This window comes from Ascaphus truei, chromosome 7 (assembly GCF_040206685.1).
Source record: "Ascaphus truei isolate aAscTru1 chromosome 7, aAscTru1.hap1, whole genome shotgun sequence".
NCBI classification, from domain to species: domain Eukaryota; kingdom Metazoa; phylum Chordata; class Amphibia; order Anura; family Ascaphidae; genus Ascaphus; species Ascaphus truei.
In genome coordinates this window covers 93,850,771-93,870,105 of record NC_134489.1, presented here as the reverse complement: position 1 = coordinate 93,870,105, position 19,335 = coordinate 93,850,771, and the positions used below count along the sequence as shown (strand labels likewise).

General features: G+C 38.3%; 1 protein-coding gene across 1 annotated transcript in view; it reads right to left on the bottom strand.

Moving 5' to 3' along the window:
- Positions 1 to 19,335, bottom strand: part of LRP1B (LDL receptor related protein 1B) — a 1,102,312-nt gene that overhangs the window by 477,495 nt on the left and 605,482 nt on the right. Inside the window, exons 15-17 of the mRNA XM_075610066.1 lie at positions 9,415 to 9,537; positions 7,488 to 7,628; positions 6,334 to 6,459 (exon numbers count right to left, since the gene is read on the bottom strand). Of these exons, the coding sequence (XP_075466181.1) occupies positions 6,334 to 6,459; positions 7,488 to 7,628; positions 9,415 to 9,537 (390 nt within the window). The remainder of the gene's footprint in view (positions 1 to 6,333; positions 6,460 to 7,487; positions 7,629 to 9,414; positions 9,538 to 19,335) is intronic.

The window sequence follows — 19,335 nt, the reverse complement described above, 5'->3', positions numbered from 1 at the left end:
AATAAATTAAGGATTTTAAACTAGAAAGGAGAGGGACAAGAAAAGATAATGAACTAGACAGAATACAGAGGAATGGGGAAATAGCTAGGGTCATGGGGGTAGAATGGGGCCAAGCAAGGAGGCAACCATATTAAATACAGATAATACTAGAACATTTCTAAAGACTAAATCTGATAGGAGTGGAAAAGCAGAAAAGATACCAATAGCACAGACTGTAAAGATAACAATAGCACAGACTGTAAAAAAAAATTAAATGCATGCTTGCTAATGCAAGAAGCCGGACAGATAAAATGGGGGATCTTGAATTAATAGGTACTAGGGACCAGTATGGTATCATAAGCATTACTGAAACATGGTGGGATGAAACTCATTACTGGGCAGTTTATTTAGAGGGTTATTCCCTTTTTCAGAAGGATCGAACAAATAGAAGAGGAAATGGAGTATGTTTATATGTTAAACCGGATCTTAAACCTATTATAAGGGAATGATGAAAATGTAGAGACATTGTGGATGGAAATTAGCAATGGAGGTAAAAGTACAAAGACAATGTTTGTAGGGATATGCTAAACCACCAAATATCTGTGGGATAGATGAAGCCAACATATTTTTGCAAATAGAGAAGGCTTCAAAACTAGGTCATGTTTTCATATAGGGTGATTTTAATAATCCAGACAGACTGGGGCACGGGATTAGCATTACAACAAAAGGAAACAAGTTTCTTGGGGTGCTAAAAGACAATTACATGACCCAAATTATTGAGGAACCAAACAGACATGTTTCAGATATTTATATGATTATATCGTATCATTATTATATTATATACCCTATAATTAAGTGAAAAAGATAATAAGTGTAAATATGACACGTTGGTAATATCATAATAAGATTTGAATTCGCTTTTGGTAACATACATGAACATCTCTGTTAATAAGGCTACTTTAATACCGCGCCTTACAGTATGACCAATGCGCATGAGCATGGAAAACGAGCCTCAGCTGTACGATCATCTCCGTTCCTACAGGTAATGTAAGGATGGTGGTTATGCTAACGGACCTTATGCATGCATGATTAGCTTTGACAATCCCCATTAAATGAAGGAAAAATAACACCCTTAACCAAATTAGGCAAGGTAACATTATTTGCCCTTATTTAGTGACACGAGGATGTACCCTTAGATTGCAATTGGTCAGGACCACATTGATTGTTTAGCTTTAGTTTGAGGAGCTCCTGTACAGTCTCCACTTTAGACACTGGGCTAAATTAGAAGTCTTTAGTACAGTGTGGAGGGGGTACTGATGTAGGAGTGCGCTCAGTCTGGGCTTCCATATTAACATCAGGTTTGAATCTTGATAATACAGAAGTTTCACACCCCAACACATATTGCACTTTACACTCTCTACACTGCCACTTAGTGCTATTTTTGTTCAATTCTGGCAAAAAATGTCAGAATTCAAGTGAACTTGTCAACATTTTGCAGTAATCTGGTGATAATATTACACCTACGTGTGCATGAGTGTTTGCAAATTTCCTGAGAAGTAACACAACATTTTAAAGAAATTCCCCCTCAAAAATGGATAAACATATTTGAAGACATTTGCACACCTCTATCACTATTCTCTTTATGTGCCCATGTTTAGAGATCTGCAAAACTATTTCAAACAATACTTTCACAAAATGTTAAGCATCTTTTCCCCCTAATTTGATTCCCTAAAACATTTAATAAAGCCTCAAAGGGCTAATAATGTTGCCAAATTAGGAAGCTTTCAGTCAAATATCAACAGACAGTGAGAGAAACATGGTATGTTCTATTTATAGTCTCAGCATTAAGCCAATCTACAGGTAGCTATTTTAGCATATTAAATGAAATTGCAGTGCACATTGAATTAATGAATCACTTGTGAATGCCGAGTCAGACGCCACTTTTTTTTTTTACTCCAAAGGGACAAATTGAAAGTTTCCCACATCTCTACCAATGCATCTTATGGCTGAAAAATCCAAGGTGGGAACTACTGATTCAAAATTGCCATTGCTCCATCACCACAGTGCCTACATTTGTAATTAAACAGGTATATATATATATATATATATATATATATATATATATATATATATATAAATGTACAATACATTGCCACATGCCCATGGGAAAATATATTATGGTTGGAAGCAGTCTACAAAAACTATTTGTAGCTCGTAGCTTTATTTGCAGACAAAGAGAACTTATATGGAATTCTAGTAAACAAAGTAAAATGTCTAGTGTAAATCCCTACCACCTCTAACCTAATCAAAGACTGAGCCACTGACTGAGCCACCTGTGCTGAAGCTGCGATATCCTTTAAACCTGACCTGTTGGGGGGGGGGGGGTCTTGAGGGCTGGAGTTGAGCCCCTGCTCTACAGAATACCAATAAACTTTCAACCACACCACTGGGAAAATGTGTAGTACATTATTAATCGTGTGACAACGGGTGAAATAGATTTTGCAGTTAGTTTAAGTTTGTTAATTATTAGTTTATAGCCTTTTATGCATCATTATCCTTTTTAATAAAGAAAAAAAGCACGAGAAAACAATTCTAACGGAAGCATCTTATGTTTATTACAGTATAATTTAGAAGGACTCGGATACAGGGCAAACCTCAGAAGAGGCTCAGTGAGCATTGTCGTGCTAGCACTTATGTCAACAAACTTTCATAAATTCATCTTTGAACCATGCAGTGTAAAGATGTGCGAATCGCTCCTGCTAATGAGACTTTACAAGCCTTTGAAATGTAATTGCCTGCTTAGTAGTCTAACATATCAAGTTCCTTGTATATCCGATCATTAGCTTAGTAATAAAGTGTTCTTCATATACAGTTATAAAAATGAAGAATTGCTTGACCACTAACAAAAACCATAAACAAATACATACTAACTGGATGAATGATAAATGTAACCCTCTACCATTAATTGTTATTTGTTACAAGCCAAATTATCAATTAATTTTTTAAATGATTCACATATTTTCAATCAATCAATCAGATTTCTTCACTAAATTACCTTGTATATATTGAATTTTATTGAAGTTATTATCTGTGGCACAAATAACATATAATATAATATACATTTGGAGTCTTTGCAATGATTTCTAAATATTCCAATATCCAATTTTGATCATTTATAATTTGTGGTGATTGGGGCACTATCACACAGAAACTTCCATTGGAGTAACCCCCCCCACCCCCCCATAGCATTTGAATTAAACGTTCAATGTTGTTTTTTGGCTTGCAATGTATTCTCAGAATTAATAGATAGAGAAATTATATGGACATAGATATAAAAACTGTATGTAGGAGGACTGCTTAACCAAGATATCTTACAGTACAAGCAGTACGATGGGAGACCAACAAAGTTAATGGTATTATCATGAAGGTAAGTATTTATGATATAACATTATAAGTGAACATTTCTAAAGCAGCTGCCCATTGTCCTGTTTATTTAAAAATAGATTTTTGGTAACATTTGAAAGTGCTGGTTGAGCTCTCCTAGTTAAACCTTGTATTGTTTCTGTATTGTTGTGACATTTTCCATTGCAAACATACTGTACCAGAGCACGATAAGCAGAATGCCAGAAATGAGAAAGAAAGGATGCCAAGTGCTGTCATAAAAACCAGTGGACAAGTGAAAAGTATTAAAAAAAACACCTTAATCTTTCAGAATTTTTGCTGGACGAACAGGACAACATATGCAATAAAAACATTCTCCTAAAAGCCTGCAGTGTTTTCTTCAACTAATTGTCATGGTTTATAGGCCCAAAGACATTGGTTTGTTTGGGAAGCATCTGAGTGTGTGTATACAACAGAAAACAAGGTTGCTGGAGAATCCTAAATTCTGCAGGATTCTTGACACTGCAGAGAGTGATATTGCTTGACTAATAATCTGCAGTTCATCCTCACTGAGATCTGTCTCTTGGGACATTCCTTTCTCTTCAGTATATCCCCTCATGTGTCATCAATTCTCCACAAGATTAAGATAATATTCCCTCTGTGACTTTTCCATCCTCTTTTTCCACCATTGGACTGTTCATTTATTTACCGGAGCTAACAGCTGCTGATAGAAGCTGCCTGTTTATATTATTCTCAGACTTAGCAGGGAAAAAAAAACTGTTACCCAAGTACTGGTGGTTGAGGATAAAAACCCAACAGAAGCAGTATCAGCATTGACACTCTCCTTTTGTTTGAACTTCCTTAAGTGATGCATGCTTCCCATAATGTTTTGTAACTGATTTAGCTAACATAGTGACTCTCTCTGAAATACACCCATGAAAACTCTGCTTATTTCAACAAATTTATCATGTTTCAAATCTTCTTGAAGATGTGCAGTTCCTACTATGACTAAAAATAAACCTGCAACAGTAACATGTTTAAGAGATTGATAAGATTTCTTTCAGAGAGCCAGTTAAATGATAATTTAGCAATGTGGAATATCAGTAAAGCACTTTTTAATCATTATTTCATCCCACTTTTAACAGTACTGTTAAACAAAGTAGAACTGTAGAAATTAGAAAATATAATGAGCTACATAAAGTCCACATACAGAATAATAGTGGCAACACTGGATCAGCACTACATTTACTTACACTGGGATTCACTAAGATTTGGTATGGGTTATCTCACTGCAAGATTGTCTTAGAAATAACACTAGAGTCACAGCAAAGTCAGCCCCCATTCACCCTCACTGCACTTGTCCACTAAGCCAGCGTAGATGGGGATAAAATAAAGGAGAAAAGACAGACCGCTTCAAAGACTTGGGGATTTCCCTCACTTGCCTTGCCATGCTCTCAACTCCCCCCTCCCCCTGCATCTCTGTGCTGTGGGCGTCAGGTTCAACTTTCTTCACTTTTCCTCAGACTGTCTTAGAAATAACACCAGAGTCCTAGCAAAAGTGTCAGCTGTTTGCTGCTTTTGGCTCCCGTTACCGCTGCTCTGATATTGGTTTTGGGTACAATGTTAGAGATATATAAAGACACATTTCCACCTTCACACGTTATTACCGTGCTCTCAAGGTCTATCTCCACACAATCTCCATTACTTCTTTCCCAACTCTATCTCTTTTAGAGTAAAAATAACAAGCTGCTCTCAGAAACACACCAACCTTCATTCTCCCCTGTAACTTATGTTTCCATTCTTCCTTCCCTATAGATTATAAGCTCATTGGAACAGCACCTTCTTTACCTACTATACCAATGAATTATACTGGTTGCTGTTTTATTCGTGTTGTATTCTGACCCCATTGTACTGTGATGCATACTATGTTGTCAAGTTATAAAGAAATTACATTAATAATAATAATCCAACATTAACTGTGATGACCCGTATCACACATTACTAAATATTATCCTTAAAGTTCACTTGTATGCAATATTAAAGGTGATACTTCAGGCTATCAACGGACACGCCTTTGAACTCTTCTAACGTGAAGAAAGGTTAACTCTTTTTTTTTATACCCGAAACAGTGTGCTTATACCATATGTCTTACATATATATATTGAATAAATGGTCTGAGGACCCTTTCTAAGTTTGACTACCAAGCAAAATAGAATATTTTTCAAAACATATTTAGATAGATGTGCTGTATCACTTCGGTAGCCATTCATTTACAATTGTATGACTTGTTGGTTAATTAGACTTGCAAAACAAACCTGTATAAATAATAAACCCAAGTCTATATCTGGACCTGCTTAAAAGCACATTTAAACAAAATGAATCAATTGAATTGTCAAGGTTAATATTTATTTTGTGACTGTTGGTAAGATGTCTACATGACTGGTTGCTTCAAAGCTTAGGCTGAGTCCCCACTGGCGCTGAGCAAGCTCATGGTTGGAGAGCGCTCCAAGTATGATCGCCGGCTGTCCTGCATGTACGCGTACACTCGCGCGGGGAGGGCATTGCAGGTAGTTGAGCGCGGTGGAAAGTATAATTTTTTTTTACCTAAGTGCTGAGCGGGTGTGCCCGCCAAAGAGTGTGCGCACACAGCGTGAGCGGGAACTTACATATATCTATATATAGGTAACCGCCGCAAGCGCTGTCCGCTCTGCGCGCTCAGCGCTAGCGGGGACACAACCTTAAACAGTCACAAACTTAAGCACAGAGAGCTTGTATTCCAATACTGCACTGACAATCAGCCCGTATGGATGGATTCAGTTGCTAATTACTTTGGGAGGCTTAGTAGCACCAAAATGTGAATGAATTTAAAATAGCAACAATCTGACCAACGACACCAGCTCATAGTAACTACCTGCATTTTTATCAACGTGGATGTCAGAAACTAGCTGTGTATGCGCCAGCTCAACTTCTTACCTGAACAGGTCTCATTTGATTCATCTTCATTATTTCCACAATCATTTGCTCCATCACAAAGCCACCGCTTGGGAATACAGCGGTTACTTTGGCACTTAAATTGATCACCTGGACAGCTGTGGTTCACTAAGAAAACAACAAGACGTAATTTAGAACACTTAAGGCAAGTGAAAACATAACTACATGTACTGTTTGCAAATTAGACTAAAATGATACATGTAAATATAGCTCTGCAGATACAACACAATGAAGAAGCACGTTATATGCCATTTCTTTTTATTAACAGATGAATAAAAAGCTAAATTAGGTTTTAATGGTATTTTGTTCCAAAGAAAATGTATGATACTAAGCCATTTGTCAATACCAAGATAAGCTTTAATTTAAAAAACAATGGTTCATAATTTAAATGTTGTTAAGAACAGAATGGTAATCAGCATTTCGATGATTCATGCACCAATACGTAAGTCACATATTGGAACCTTCTCCATAACAAGCTTAGCACACTTTAAGTTAAATATTTATTCTGTGCAATGCTTTTCATTACTTTACAACTAAAACATGGGGCTCTGTGAACGAGCTGGACTATGATACTTGAGATACAGATTTCCCATGTAAACCTATGGTAAAAAGAGCACAAATGAATTAGCTAACAACTGAAATACTGTATGGTAATTATTAATGCTTGATGGATACTATATTTTGTTGTCCTGTCCACTAATTTGCTTCCCATTGTTATCCTTCTTCAGTGACGATGGAACAGGAGTTAGACTGATGCCTGCAATTTCCCAGGGTGATGAGTTCAGCGCATTATGCAGATATTCAACACATGACAATTAACTTAAATAAATCAGTTCTCATTCATTTTAATTGCTACAACACGGCTATAGTATGGATGTACCACAAAGCTTGATTTATAATCCACTTGTCTTACCAAAATTGCCAGATAAGGCATTAAAGATCGGACACTACTTACTTTTTTACCCCTAAATGTTACTTATGTAGTGATTAGGAACACAAGTACTGCACAAGCTGGTATGCCACACAACTCAGTGTCTTGTACACTACAATGACCAAATGTGAAGCATTTTAGTTTATAATTAAATGAATTAGTAAGTAATAAGTAAATAAGAATTAAATAAAGGAAAAGTACATACAACAGCTTTCCAAATCTTCATCACTACCATCTAAACAATCATCTTCTCCATCGCACTTCCAGCTCTCTTGGATGCAATGTCTGTTTTTACATTGAAATTCTTCAGGATTACACAACTGGGGTAACTTTTCTTCAAGGTTAACTAAAGCAAAGAGAAATATAGTTTATCCTACTGTACATGTTAGAAGAAATGTAAACTATAATTTCTATACCAATTAAAAAATGAATAGGGAACAAGTGGACTGTAAATATCCTGTTTTACACCACTGACTTAAAATAACACTAACTAAGGCACACATAAATCAGTAAAATGCAGAGAATAGTTGCCCACAAGGATAAATCTGATTTTTGTAGTAAGGTTCCTTATGGCTTAGCAACACTGAGTAAATATAGTCGAGTCACCCGTTAGACCAGTCATCAAACGTTTTCATGAGACCCAAAAATAGATATAATATTAGAAATGAATAATACTGGGTGTGATTCCCCTGGGCAGATGTCCTGGATTCCTTAAATTTGTATCTAAATACCATAAATATCCGGATCAGTATAGGTTGGGGATATCACAAAAATACACCAACCCTTGCAATAAGGATTAAATCGTAAACAATGCTTTCTAGTAGCACTAATGTATTGTGCTTTTTTGTTTTAGTAGAAAGTAATTTGTTCGTACAAAAAAGATAGGACATTCTATCGGATATGCTTATATACTATGTCCCAATTTTGGACACCACAAATGCAGAATATTGTACCGTATCATTTTTATCTTTAGAAATCATGTTCCCCTCAGCCAACGTGTTAAATACTTACTATATCAAGGAAACTGTTTCCACTCATTATGTAATGTCCTTATATAATAAATGATCTTACGGAAAAGGGGAAACATTTAAATGAGAAAATCTGATAACGCTAACATTTCCTAGATGTTGCTTGCAATTTTTCATTATTTAAGATGGCATGGGATTGGACTCTAAATATTCTTTGCATGTTGGATGTAATTTTCAGAGTACTCAAAGGGTTCAAAGGGTTAAAAATAAAAATAAATAAACAACAAACCTTTGTTTTAATGATTTCAACAAAACATTTAGGATTGAAGGTCATATTCTCAACTGTGGAAATTCCCAGTTAAGGCGGGGATGTAATTAGTGAAGGATTCTTCCAAAGACCAGATAATTATGCCATAAGGGAATATTAAAACAATTCACTCAATCCATGGTAATTTGTGTCCTATCCCAGAGGTAGCCAACTCCAGCCCTCAAGGGTCACGAACAGGTCAGGTTTTCAGGATTCCACTGATTGAGCCACTTGTGCAGAAGCAGGGGATATCCAGAAAACCGGACCTATCCGGTGCTTATTTGTATTGCATTTTAAATAATAAGTATTTAGCCACTGCACTATAATAGAAAAATAGTAGCCATTATCTGATATACTGGTAACTGTAGGAAGTTTATTACAATGTGATATCAATAAACTTTTTTTTTATATGTATTATAGATGCACCTTTTATTCTGTGAGTGAATATTGCAAACCTAGTTTAATCTTCTTAGATAGCTTCAATATCTGTTTGTCCTATTCCAAAGCAACTATGTTTTATTTTTATATGGTTTATATTTTAACCTCAGATGTTGGTTATATAATTTAGTCAGTTGCTCACTGAAACAGTAGTGGATACATGGAACAGCCTGCCAGTGGACATTGTGATAGCAGTAAAAAAAAATGCTTCACATAAACAAAATGTAACTACAAAGAAAAATCACAATGAAAGATGCCGCTGGTTGAGGGAAAATGCATTTTAGGTTTATCAAATAGTCTTTATCTGCCATCAATATCTGTGTTTCCCCTAAGGAACTTTAGTTTTTCTGTTGAATTTGTGTTTAGCCATTATTTTCCTGAGTTGTAAAAGGAAAAAAGAATGTTTGAAGAAGTCTTACACACACAGGTTGCATTGTTTTCCTCCAAATGCTGGTTATCAGCACAACCGCAAACTCTGCCTCCAGGAATTGCTAAGCAAAGTGTACTGCAGCCTCCATTGTTTAAACGGCAAGCATTGTCACCTGCAGGAACAAAACAAACACCGTAAGAACTAATAACTTATCGGTAATGAGAAGTGTGAAGCAGAAATGCTATTATTGCCGACCCTGAAACACATTTGTCTGGTAAGTTAAGTACAGCGTCTGTACTTTCCTCCAAGCAACATAGGAAAAGAAATATCTGCAAACAGTGTTGTGTCCTTGTCAGCTGTAAGTGAATCCTTCTTGTGATCTGGACGCTACATTCTACTACCATGTGTACAGTAATGATTATCTTGCCCAATTATTTTGTTGAAATACCTAATGCTGCCTTTGTTTTCGTTTTTTTTTTAAATGTCTGAATTAAATGTACGTGGTTATACACTAAACAAAAAACAACATTCGTCGCCACCGATCATTAATTTGAATTCTCTTAAATGACAATTGGTCATTGTTACTGTTTAGTCAATAACTCATTAAAATGAATAAGATACATTTCCTATAGCCATCCGGGGCAGTTAGGGTTAAAGATTGGTCTAGTTAGAGCTCTAAGAAGAGCTAAGACTTTTCTTTGTTTCACTTATTTGTTTATTTTGAATGCACCACTGTTTGTTTAAAAAATAAATATAAGCATCAAATCCAATGTTTCTGTGATTCCTTACCGTAGAACAGGGGTGTGCAAACTGGGTGGCGCGCGGCACAATCAAAGGCCCCACACTCCTCCCTAAAGCATTTAAATTAAATGCCGGGGGAGCATGCTTGAGGCCTCTGTATTCCTCACTTACCTTCTCTCTGGCGGCGTAGCACCATGGTGGCGCAGCACCATGGCGGCGCAGCACCATGGCAATGCAGCGTCAAATGATGCCGAGGGGTCACATGACGCCATGTTGCATTGGCAACGCGATGTCACATAGCATCGTGACGTCAGATGATGCCGGACAAAAAGGTAAGAGAGGAGCAGGCAGGGGGGCGCGACTAAAATGTTTGCGCACCCCTGCTCTTGAAGACTGTTAAGAACCCTCAAAAAAGTTAGATGTGTCACAATATATATTGTGAATATTTGAGTCACTAACGATTTGCAGGTTACATTTTTAATTTTACCACAGGTCCAGTAGACCTCCTGCAACAAATTGGAGATCTCGCTGAACCAAGTAAGAATATGGGCCTCCGTATCTCCGCAAGACCACTGTGATGTTCAACAAATGTGTCAAGTCTGCAAAGATTGAAATAAATGTAATAGAACTAGAAGAAGTCGAAGACAATGTCTACCATGGCCGGCAAATGGACGGGAATCTTTTTCATTAAATCAATATTAGAATGCAGATGGAATAGAGCGCATTTGGAAGAAACAAGACAATCTTGCAAGGGAACCTTCCACTGTAAAAAACAGAAAAAATACTGTGCGCTACTATCTTACTAACTACTAGGATATGTAATATATGGATATACACAGTGCAGTGACTAAACCATAAAAATATGTGATAAAGAATTATACCACAGCTCCCACAGTGAGATATGTAAAAAAGAAATAAATAAATTATATCACATAACCGTGTTGAGGATACGGGCGTCTGCTGCTATAAACACAGGGGGTGGCTTAGCCAATATAAGCAAATCTCTGGCCATAAGATGAACGATCTGAGGGTTTCCATACTCAAAGGTAATCTTAAAACCCCGAAAGAGAGACTGTTGCATGAATACAAATTTATGCAACTGTTCGGGACACTTAGCAGTGGCCTAAACAGAGATCGAAATTTTATGAGTCATTACTGACAGTAGTGAACTCTCATCCCATGAGCGCTAAAGGCCATGTCTGTACATACTGTGCTATATGTATGCACACACAGCTGTCTCTCACACATACTAATACTCCTTGTTTTTCCATCCCTATACACCAATAGGGACCACTAAGTATCCACATACACTTTTAGTTGTGCTATAAACTCTCACATTTCCACACCCACCCACACCATTTATATCCACTCCCACTCCACACACACCTTGTGTAAAGCACTGTATATACTGTGGGCTCTCCATTCATTTTTATTCACACTGATACACATACACACTCTTTCTTCACTTGCTTTCAGTAACCTTTTGACACCTCTAGCCATAAAACACATCCACACAGGGGAAGGAACTGCACAGATAACATTCCAAGAAACACTGTTTTTAAGTATACCTTTTGCTTCATTCATTGTAACATCGCCGGAAGAAGAGATCAGTGTATCTCGAAAGCTCGCACAAATAAAAGCATTTCGTTAGCCACAGAACGGTATCATCTATTTATTTTTTGATTATTGAAGCTCGGCTAACACGGTAATCATTCCTCTACATATATATATATATATATATATATATATATATATATATATATATATATATATATATATATATATATATATATATATATTCACACATATATAGTGCAGAATAAATGAGTTCTTCAGTATTAGGTGATACCTTTTTTATTTGGCCTAACACTTTATGTCATAGACAAGCTTTCGAGAGCTCTCCTCTCTTCCTCAGGTGAACAATACCGATTAACAAATTAATCTATTGCTAAAACAGTGTTTGAGAGAGCAGGGGGGAAAAAACAAACAAAGATGTACTGTAGATAAGGTAGGGTGAGAAAGTGTTTGAATACTTGGAAGTTTGTATCTAGAGTACATCTCTGTTGTTTCCCTCCCACCCCCACCCAGCTCTTCCAAACACTGTTTTAGCCATAGATTCCTTTTTTAATCTGTATTGCAGACATGAGGAAGAGAGGAGAACTCTCGAAAGCTTGTCCTATGTCATAAATTGTTAATCCAAATAAAAAAGGTATCACCTAATACTGAAGAACACATTTATTCTGCACTATATATGTGTATATATCGCAACTGGACTAACACAGCTATTTCCGTGGGAGTCTGTGGAGGGGGACCCCTACCTTTTTCCATTACAGGAGGCTCTTGCCATTCGTATTTTGGTCTTCAACATCTACGTTTATTTGGTGACGTATCTGCATCCCTAAATAATGTGATGCAAGTTTTTCACTCTTCAATCTGTAATCACCTTAGGCAATATTGCCTTTATTTTGCATTTATTGTTTCAATATAGACCTTCCTTTACGTCTTGTGCACTTATCTGCAGTTTGTGCACTAGACAGATAATGCCTGTTATACATCTTGGCTGTCTATTTTGATAACCCTTGGTGATTATTTTGACCTTTTTATGTGCTTTTGACTCATGGAATACATGTATTGGTAGTTGTGAGTCCCCCCCTCTTTTAATCCTTCTCCCCTTGTTTTTATCTCTACAATAATAAATTTGTTTTGTTATCACTCTTTTGGTATGCCCGTGTGCTTTTCAATAGGATGCTTTTCTGTTGCGTTACACACACATATATATATATAGAATAGTATCAGCAGGCACTTCACTGGCTTAAATAGAGTAGGTGCATGTTCTATAGTGTTCAATAGATAGACAATGTGACCCAATGGAAAACAAAAACAGCACTCAAGGTAATAATGCAAAAAATATATATATTAGAGAAAAACAGGCACAACAATTCCAACGTTTCGGTCCTGTATAAGACCTTCCTCAGGGGGGTGCTGCAGAAGGTCCTATACAGGACCGAAACGTTGGAATTTTTGTGCCTGTCTTTCTTTAATATATTTGTTTTTTGCATTATTACCTTGAGTGCTGTTTTTGTTTCCCATTGGGTCACATTTTCTATATATATATATGTGTGTGTGTGTGTGTGTGTGTGTGTGTGTGTGTGTGTGTGTGTGTGTGTGTGTGTGTGTGTGTGTGTGTGTGTGTGTGTGTGTGTGTGTGTGTGTATATATATATGTGTAAAGAAAGAAAAAGAAGCGCAAGCTCCATAGCGTGATACCGTAGAGATAATTTAATCAGAATAGAAAAATAATAAAAAAGGTCCCTTTGACATGCACTCACAAGAGATCAGATAAAAATCAGCATATATGAGATAAATCTCAATCGTGGGGTACGTCACTGCCTAGGTATGCAACAGTCTGTCAATGTGCAGGTAATTAGTCCCAGTGTTGTGAGCAGGCTAGATGTTGAAAGCCTCACAGTGCAGGAGGAGGGGGGAATAAAGCAGGGAGATGAGGGCCTGGGGGAATCACACTGACAACAGCTGTGCTGGTATAACACACAGTTCAGGCTCCCTCACCAGTCACCATACCGCAAATGAACACACGGATAAGAGTCTATGCTTCCTCAAATGGTTAACAGCCTCCGTATACCGCTGTATACCTCCTGTAGAGATTTGTGCCAGCACTCAGTTATTTGGAGAAAACAACATGCACGGACTGGACTGGAGTGACGTCACCACGTGCAACGGGGCGTCCTTATGGGTTTCGTCACCGGAAGTGACTTCATCAGATGTATGTATATGTATGTATCTACAGTACTATATGTTCTTTGACCTAGAGGTGAAATACTATTCAACCCTCATGTAACCTAACTCTTGGATGGCGGTTGGAGCTTACACAAATAAATTAAACCTTGTTTAAACAACTAATGGAAAGCGGTTTTATATCTATATCTATATCTATATATATATATATATATATATATATATATATATATATATATGTAATGTAGATGTAACAGGGTATGTCCAGCCGTACCTGTTTCTCCCCTCATAGTTTATCTGCTATGTAAGCCCTGTTAAGATCCAGGCATTAGCAGGTTAATCTGTGGGCCCTTGACCCCCCTTCCTGCTTCCCCAGAAAGTGAAGGAAGGTAGGTGGTGTCTCATGGCCTATGTACAGACCCTGGTAGGTGGGTACAGTCCATGAGCCCGCCCCTTCCAGACGTTTCTAAGGGGAGTAGGCTAAAGTTAGGGCAATCCTTCCCAGCTCCTCAAGGAGAGAGAGGATGTATGAGTGAGTCTCTGCCTGATCCCTGGCTAGGGGGAAGGAGGGAGAATAGATGGTGGGAACTATGATTCTTCCCCATGGCGGGGTAAGCCTGTTCACTTGGCTGGCTTGTCAAGACCACCTGGAGCAGTGGAATTAAAGCACCGTCCAGAAGTCCTGGGGCGTATGCAGAAGAGTATGCTGCTAAGCTGTGTGATGATGAATAAAGACCCTGCAAATATACCTCAGCCTAAGGTTTCAGTTCCTGGGCTGGGTGAAGGTATGTGTGTATTGATGGGTGCTGACACCAACACTTGTAGGAGCCATCACTACTGGAGGCGCTGAAACACAGAGATGAACTAGAATCCTGTAAGAGCCAGTCCTGTCTAAGTCTCATAACATCTGCAGACCACTCAGACCTCCTGCGGACCAGCAGGTGAAGCACGGAACAGCGAGGTAATGCGCTCCTTTCCCACACACTGGCTTCTAAGTGAGGTTGGGGGTGGGACATGTGCTACATATATATATATTTCATGAACTTGGGTAAACAGATAAGGATATGGGATAAAAAATTTAAAGGGTAATAATAACCGATATTACAAATAACAATAAAAAAAGAAATAAAAATATCAAACAAATATGTACACCTACATTGCTACAGAGTGTAAGTTTCCCATCCCAACTCTCAAAGTCCAGAGAGAGATCTTTGATACTGGTCAACTTAAACGTTTGGACCCATAGTAAAAAAAAAAATAGAGCAGGATAATGGTGGAAAAATGTAGTATGTGCATTGGTAGACTTACATCTGTGCATATCCAGAATACCCCATACTGCCCAGGGTTTCCAACATCTGTGTCCTTAGCTATCTAACTATAATAATAGTACAGTAGGGTCTTGCTCTGGTACTCATGTTCCTTACAAGTTGGGGTGTGCTGAATCTGTGCACCCGGAGCACTGTTCTGGTTGACATGAACTCAGGATCGTGGGTGAATGATATTTGTGCTTGCCATAGTGCTAAGTGGGGCTGTCCCTCCATCCTAGTGGTCAGATGGGAAAACTCCAAGTTGGTCTCTTAGTAGATTCTAGAAGGGTCTGCAAAGACTCTCTTTGCTAGTATTCAGCTATGCAGAGCTGCTGTGATCGCCAATTTACAGTATGCAATTATCGTCCTGACCTATATCTGGAAAAAGGGGATTTTACAAACTCCCCTACAATACATAGCAGCTATTGCATTTGTCAGAGTGTCGAATTTTATCTGATACACAGTTCAAAGCATGGTGAACTCACAGTATGTAATATACTTGCCACCAGTGCTCAGCAACAGTGGTTCCACAGTGGTGAAGCAACCACCAACAGTTAAAATGTACAACAAGTAGTGGTACTCAAGTAATCTTGTGGAAGAACATCAACATTTATTGGAAGGTGATAAGACATTCCGGTCTGCTTGTGGGCCTTCTTCAAGATCTTGACCCTCCAATAAATGATGATATCCTTTCACAAGACCACTTGAGTACCACTGCTTCTTGTACATTTGGATATTATCTGATAGCACATTCTTTAAACTGTAATAGATATACAGTACTACTGTCCCTTATGCTGGTTACAAAGGTGGAATTCTGTGGGATGTATCTGACTGATCCCAGGGAAAGAGAAATAACTACATGGTGCTCTGCTTGTGCAGAAAGTCTTTCATATCAGATTCTGTCTCCCTATTGAAGCACAGACCGTTTCATTCTTGAAATTGACCTAAATACTGACTGTACATGTCTGTTTGACAACATGGTGACTTTCTTTTGCATCAAATAGGACATCACAGGACCAAATAAAGTTTTCCCAGATTTTCCGGGCTTTGACTGCCCTCAGGGGAATGAAAAATCAATATCAATTGTAGAGGCGTACGTAAAAACAATGACATTTGTTATAAGGGACTTCAATAGATATTCTTGCATAATGAAAACATACAATAGATTATATCCTCGAGTCTGAATGTCTTCATCTATATACAAGGTTCAGTAATCATTAATACAACATTACTAATTACAATATCCAGTAGGCACATAGCACTAGCATTGCACCCCCAAATGTGAGACGGTTTGGAGACTTCTCTGGTTTTTGCTGTCAAACGTCCAATGTGAACTATGACTCCCTTATGCACAACTGGAAGTGGCACATCAGTGGAAATACCAGTTTCATTGTAGGATAACTTCATCCCATTCAATTATCCTAGATCCTACTGGTACATTTTCAGCTATTGGGCTATCAACTCGTCATCATGCTCTGTATCCCTCACAGTATTATGTTCCAAAGGTGTACAGATTGTAGAGTCCCAGTGTTTTCTACTATATAAGCAGGGAAATCTGGGGCAGAGAGTTTGAAATTATCAATGTCTACAAAGATATTACACATCTTGACATAGGGCTCCATATCTTGGTGTAATCTAAATTAGGTAAAAAAACAAAACCTATGACTAGTTGAATCTTTTGAAAGTGACATGGAAGTTCATCTATTTTCTCTTGATTTACCAACCTTTGTGACTTGATACAGGAGTACATTTTTCATAGTCACTTGGTCCCATTTCTAATGTTTTCACTCAATTTCAAGAACAATGCAAAATTGGCCCTTATTTCTGTGAAAAAAAGTTGCAAATCAGACAGAGCTCAGTCACAGCATCGTACAAACTCCCCAAGCATTTCAATTAATGATGATAAATCTCATCCAGAGACTGACATATGGGTTTTCCTGGAGACAAGAGCAGAAAATGCTTGGTGTATTATGACTGAGCTGAGATTGATTTCAAAACAGTGAATTGGTGGTGGAAAAGATGTGGGTTTTCTGAGAAAAATGTAGTCCTTAAAAGTTTTGTGAACTGCTTTGCCAGGAATTGATTTTGGTAGGTTTTACCCATCTCTAGTCAAATTCACGCAAAAATAGACGAATGTAAGAATGTTTAAACTTAATTGAACCAGTTATTTATTTTGTATCGCTGACCACACTTCTGTCAATACAAGATAGGCTTTCTGTGCATCTTGCAAGTCCTGAGCAGTGACATATCAGTCATATCCAAGTGAATGAATCAGGTATAGGCATCTGGAGAAACCCCTAGTTGGTAAGTAGCTTTCTATAACCTCTACTGTTCTCCCATTTTTTTTTAAAAACCTGATCACACAAGCTTTTCCCTCCACTAGCTAGTATTTCATTCCACTGCTAGCTATCCATAGTATTTCCATTTGCATTCAACTTTGCAGATGTAAGCACACATGTAAGTTGTTATTAGTGCAAACCAGGAATATTGATCCATTATTGTAGTCATGAAACTTCTTAACTACAGCCTACTTTACTGCAAGAAATTGCAACTGATGGGAAGGAGTTCTTTGGTCGGTGTCTAATAATTTGTGATTTGCACACACCACAGAGTGCAATCCGTCAGCACATGTTGGTATAAAACGGCTCCAAGGCCATCCAAGCTGGCATCCACATTGAAGGCTTGGTATGGCAGTGCTGTTGGTAAAAAACCAGTACAGACTCTACTTGGATGACAAAAATGAAAGAGCATCCGGAGCAGCTACTGAAAGGCAGAATGCAATGTAAGCAGCACTCAGGAAAGTTCAATAAAGGGCTTTATTTTGACAAACATCAATCTCCATGGACACCTCTTACATGTTTCATGCATGCAAGGCACTTTATAATGGAGTGATGAACCCAGAGAAATAACTACATGGATCTCCTCTTCTTATAGTGCTTAAAGAGAACATTCTCTGTGTTACAGTATATATATACCGGTATACTTATGTAGCCATGCATAATAATGGACTGCAGACATCTTCTCTGTTGGCAGTAAACCCTGGTAAGTACAGGAATGCCAGCAGTAGTTATGGAGGTTTTCCCTCACACCCTGGTGAGGTGCCCTATGTATGGATGGGAGTGGCTGCATGCTCTGAGTCCCTGGATAGTGACCTCAGAGATGTGCCTGCCCCCTGAGGTATATAAGGCACAACACTGTCAGTTAGTGTTGTTGTTGCTAAAGTGTTTGGCTCCTGTGAAAGGGATTGCGGGATAGCTTGGTGCCCACTAGTGCTGTAACTAGTGGCACGGGTCTTCCAAATCAAGCCTGTCAAGGCCACACTATGTCCAGGGACCTGGCACAGGGGTGATCTCCCTACGGGGAGAGGGGATCCCACTCCAATTTGGGAGGGCGTACCTGGCAAAGGGACAGCACGGAGAAATGTGCGGCTAGAGCTGAGAGCTGCATGGGGCAGTCTACTACATCGAGTACGTCAATAAAGATGCCCTGTTTAAAGATACCCCCACTGTGTGAGTGTGAGATTACTCAACAGTTGATGAGACCACCAAGAAGGAGTTCCTCACCAGGACCATCTCCCTGTGGAAACACAGATCCTGATGAGGTGGAGGCGCTGCACATGATATAGGTAGGACTCGCACCCACTACCTCAGCTACCTGTTCCTGATGACATCCCCTAATACCATCATGCGGGAGATTCAGGAGTCCTGTTACCTGCAGGTGCACCACCATACACGATCACGTAATGGGGGCCGGTTAGACCACACGGGCCAATGTGAGCTTGGGTGGGTCAGACAGGAGGGAATACCCGTTACACTTATATACATACATACAAACATATATAGGTGGTCCTCGGTATCCGGATGCCCTCTTTCCATCGAACGGGTTATCCGATGCCGCATAATGCAGTCTGCTGGACGAAAATTATCTGACGTTGGAACCGCTAATCTGACGTTTACCGCCACGAATTGAACATGAACCCGCAATCTGACGGTCCGTTATCTGAAGGCAGTTTGCGGAACGGATTCTGATGGATAAGCGAGGACCGTCTGTGTGTATATATATATATATATATATATATATATATATATATATATATATATATATATATATATATATATATATATATATATATACACATATATATACACATACATACAGTACACACATTAT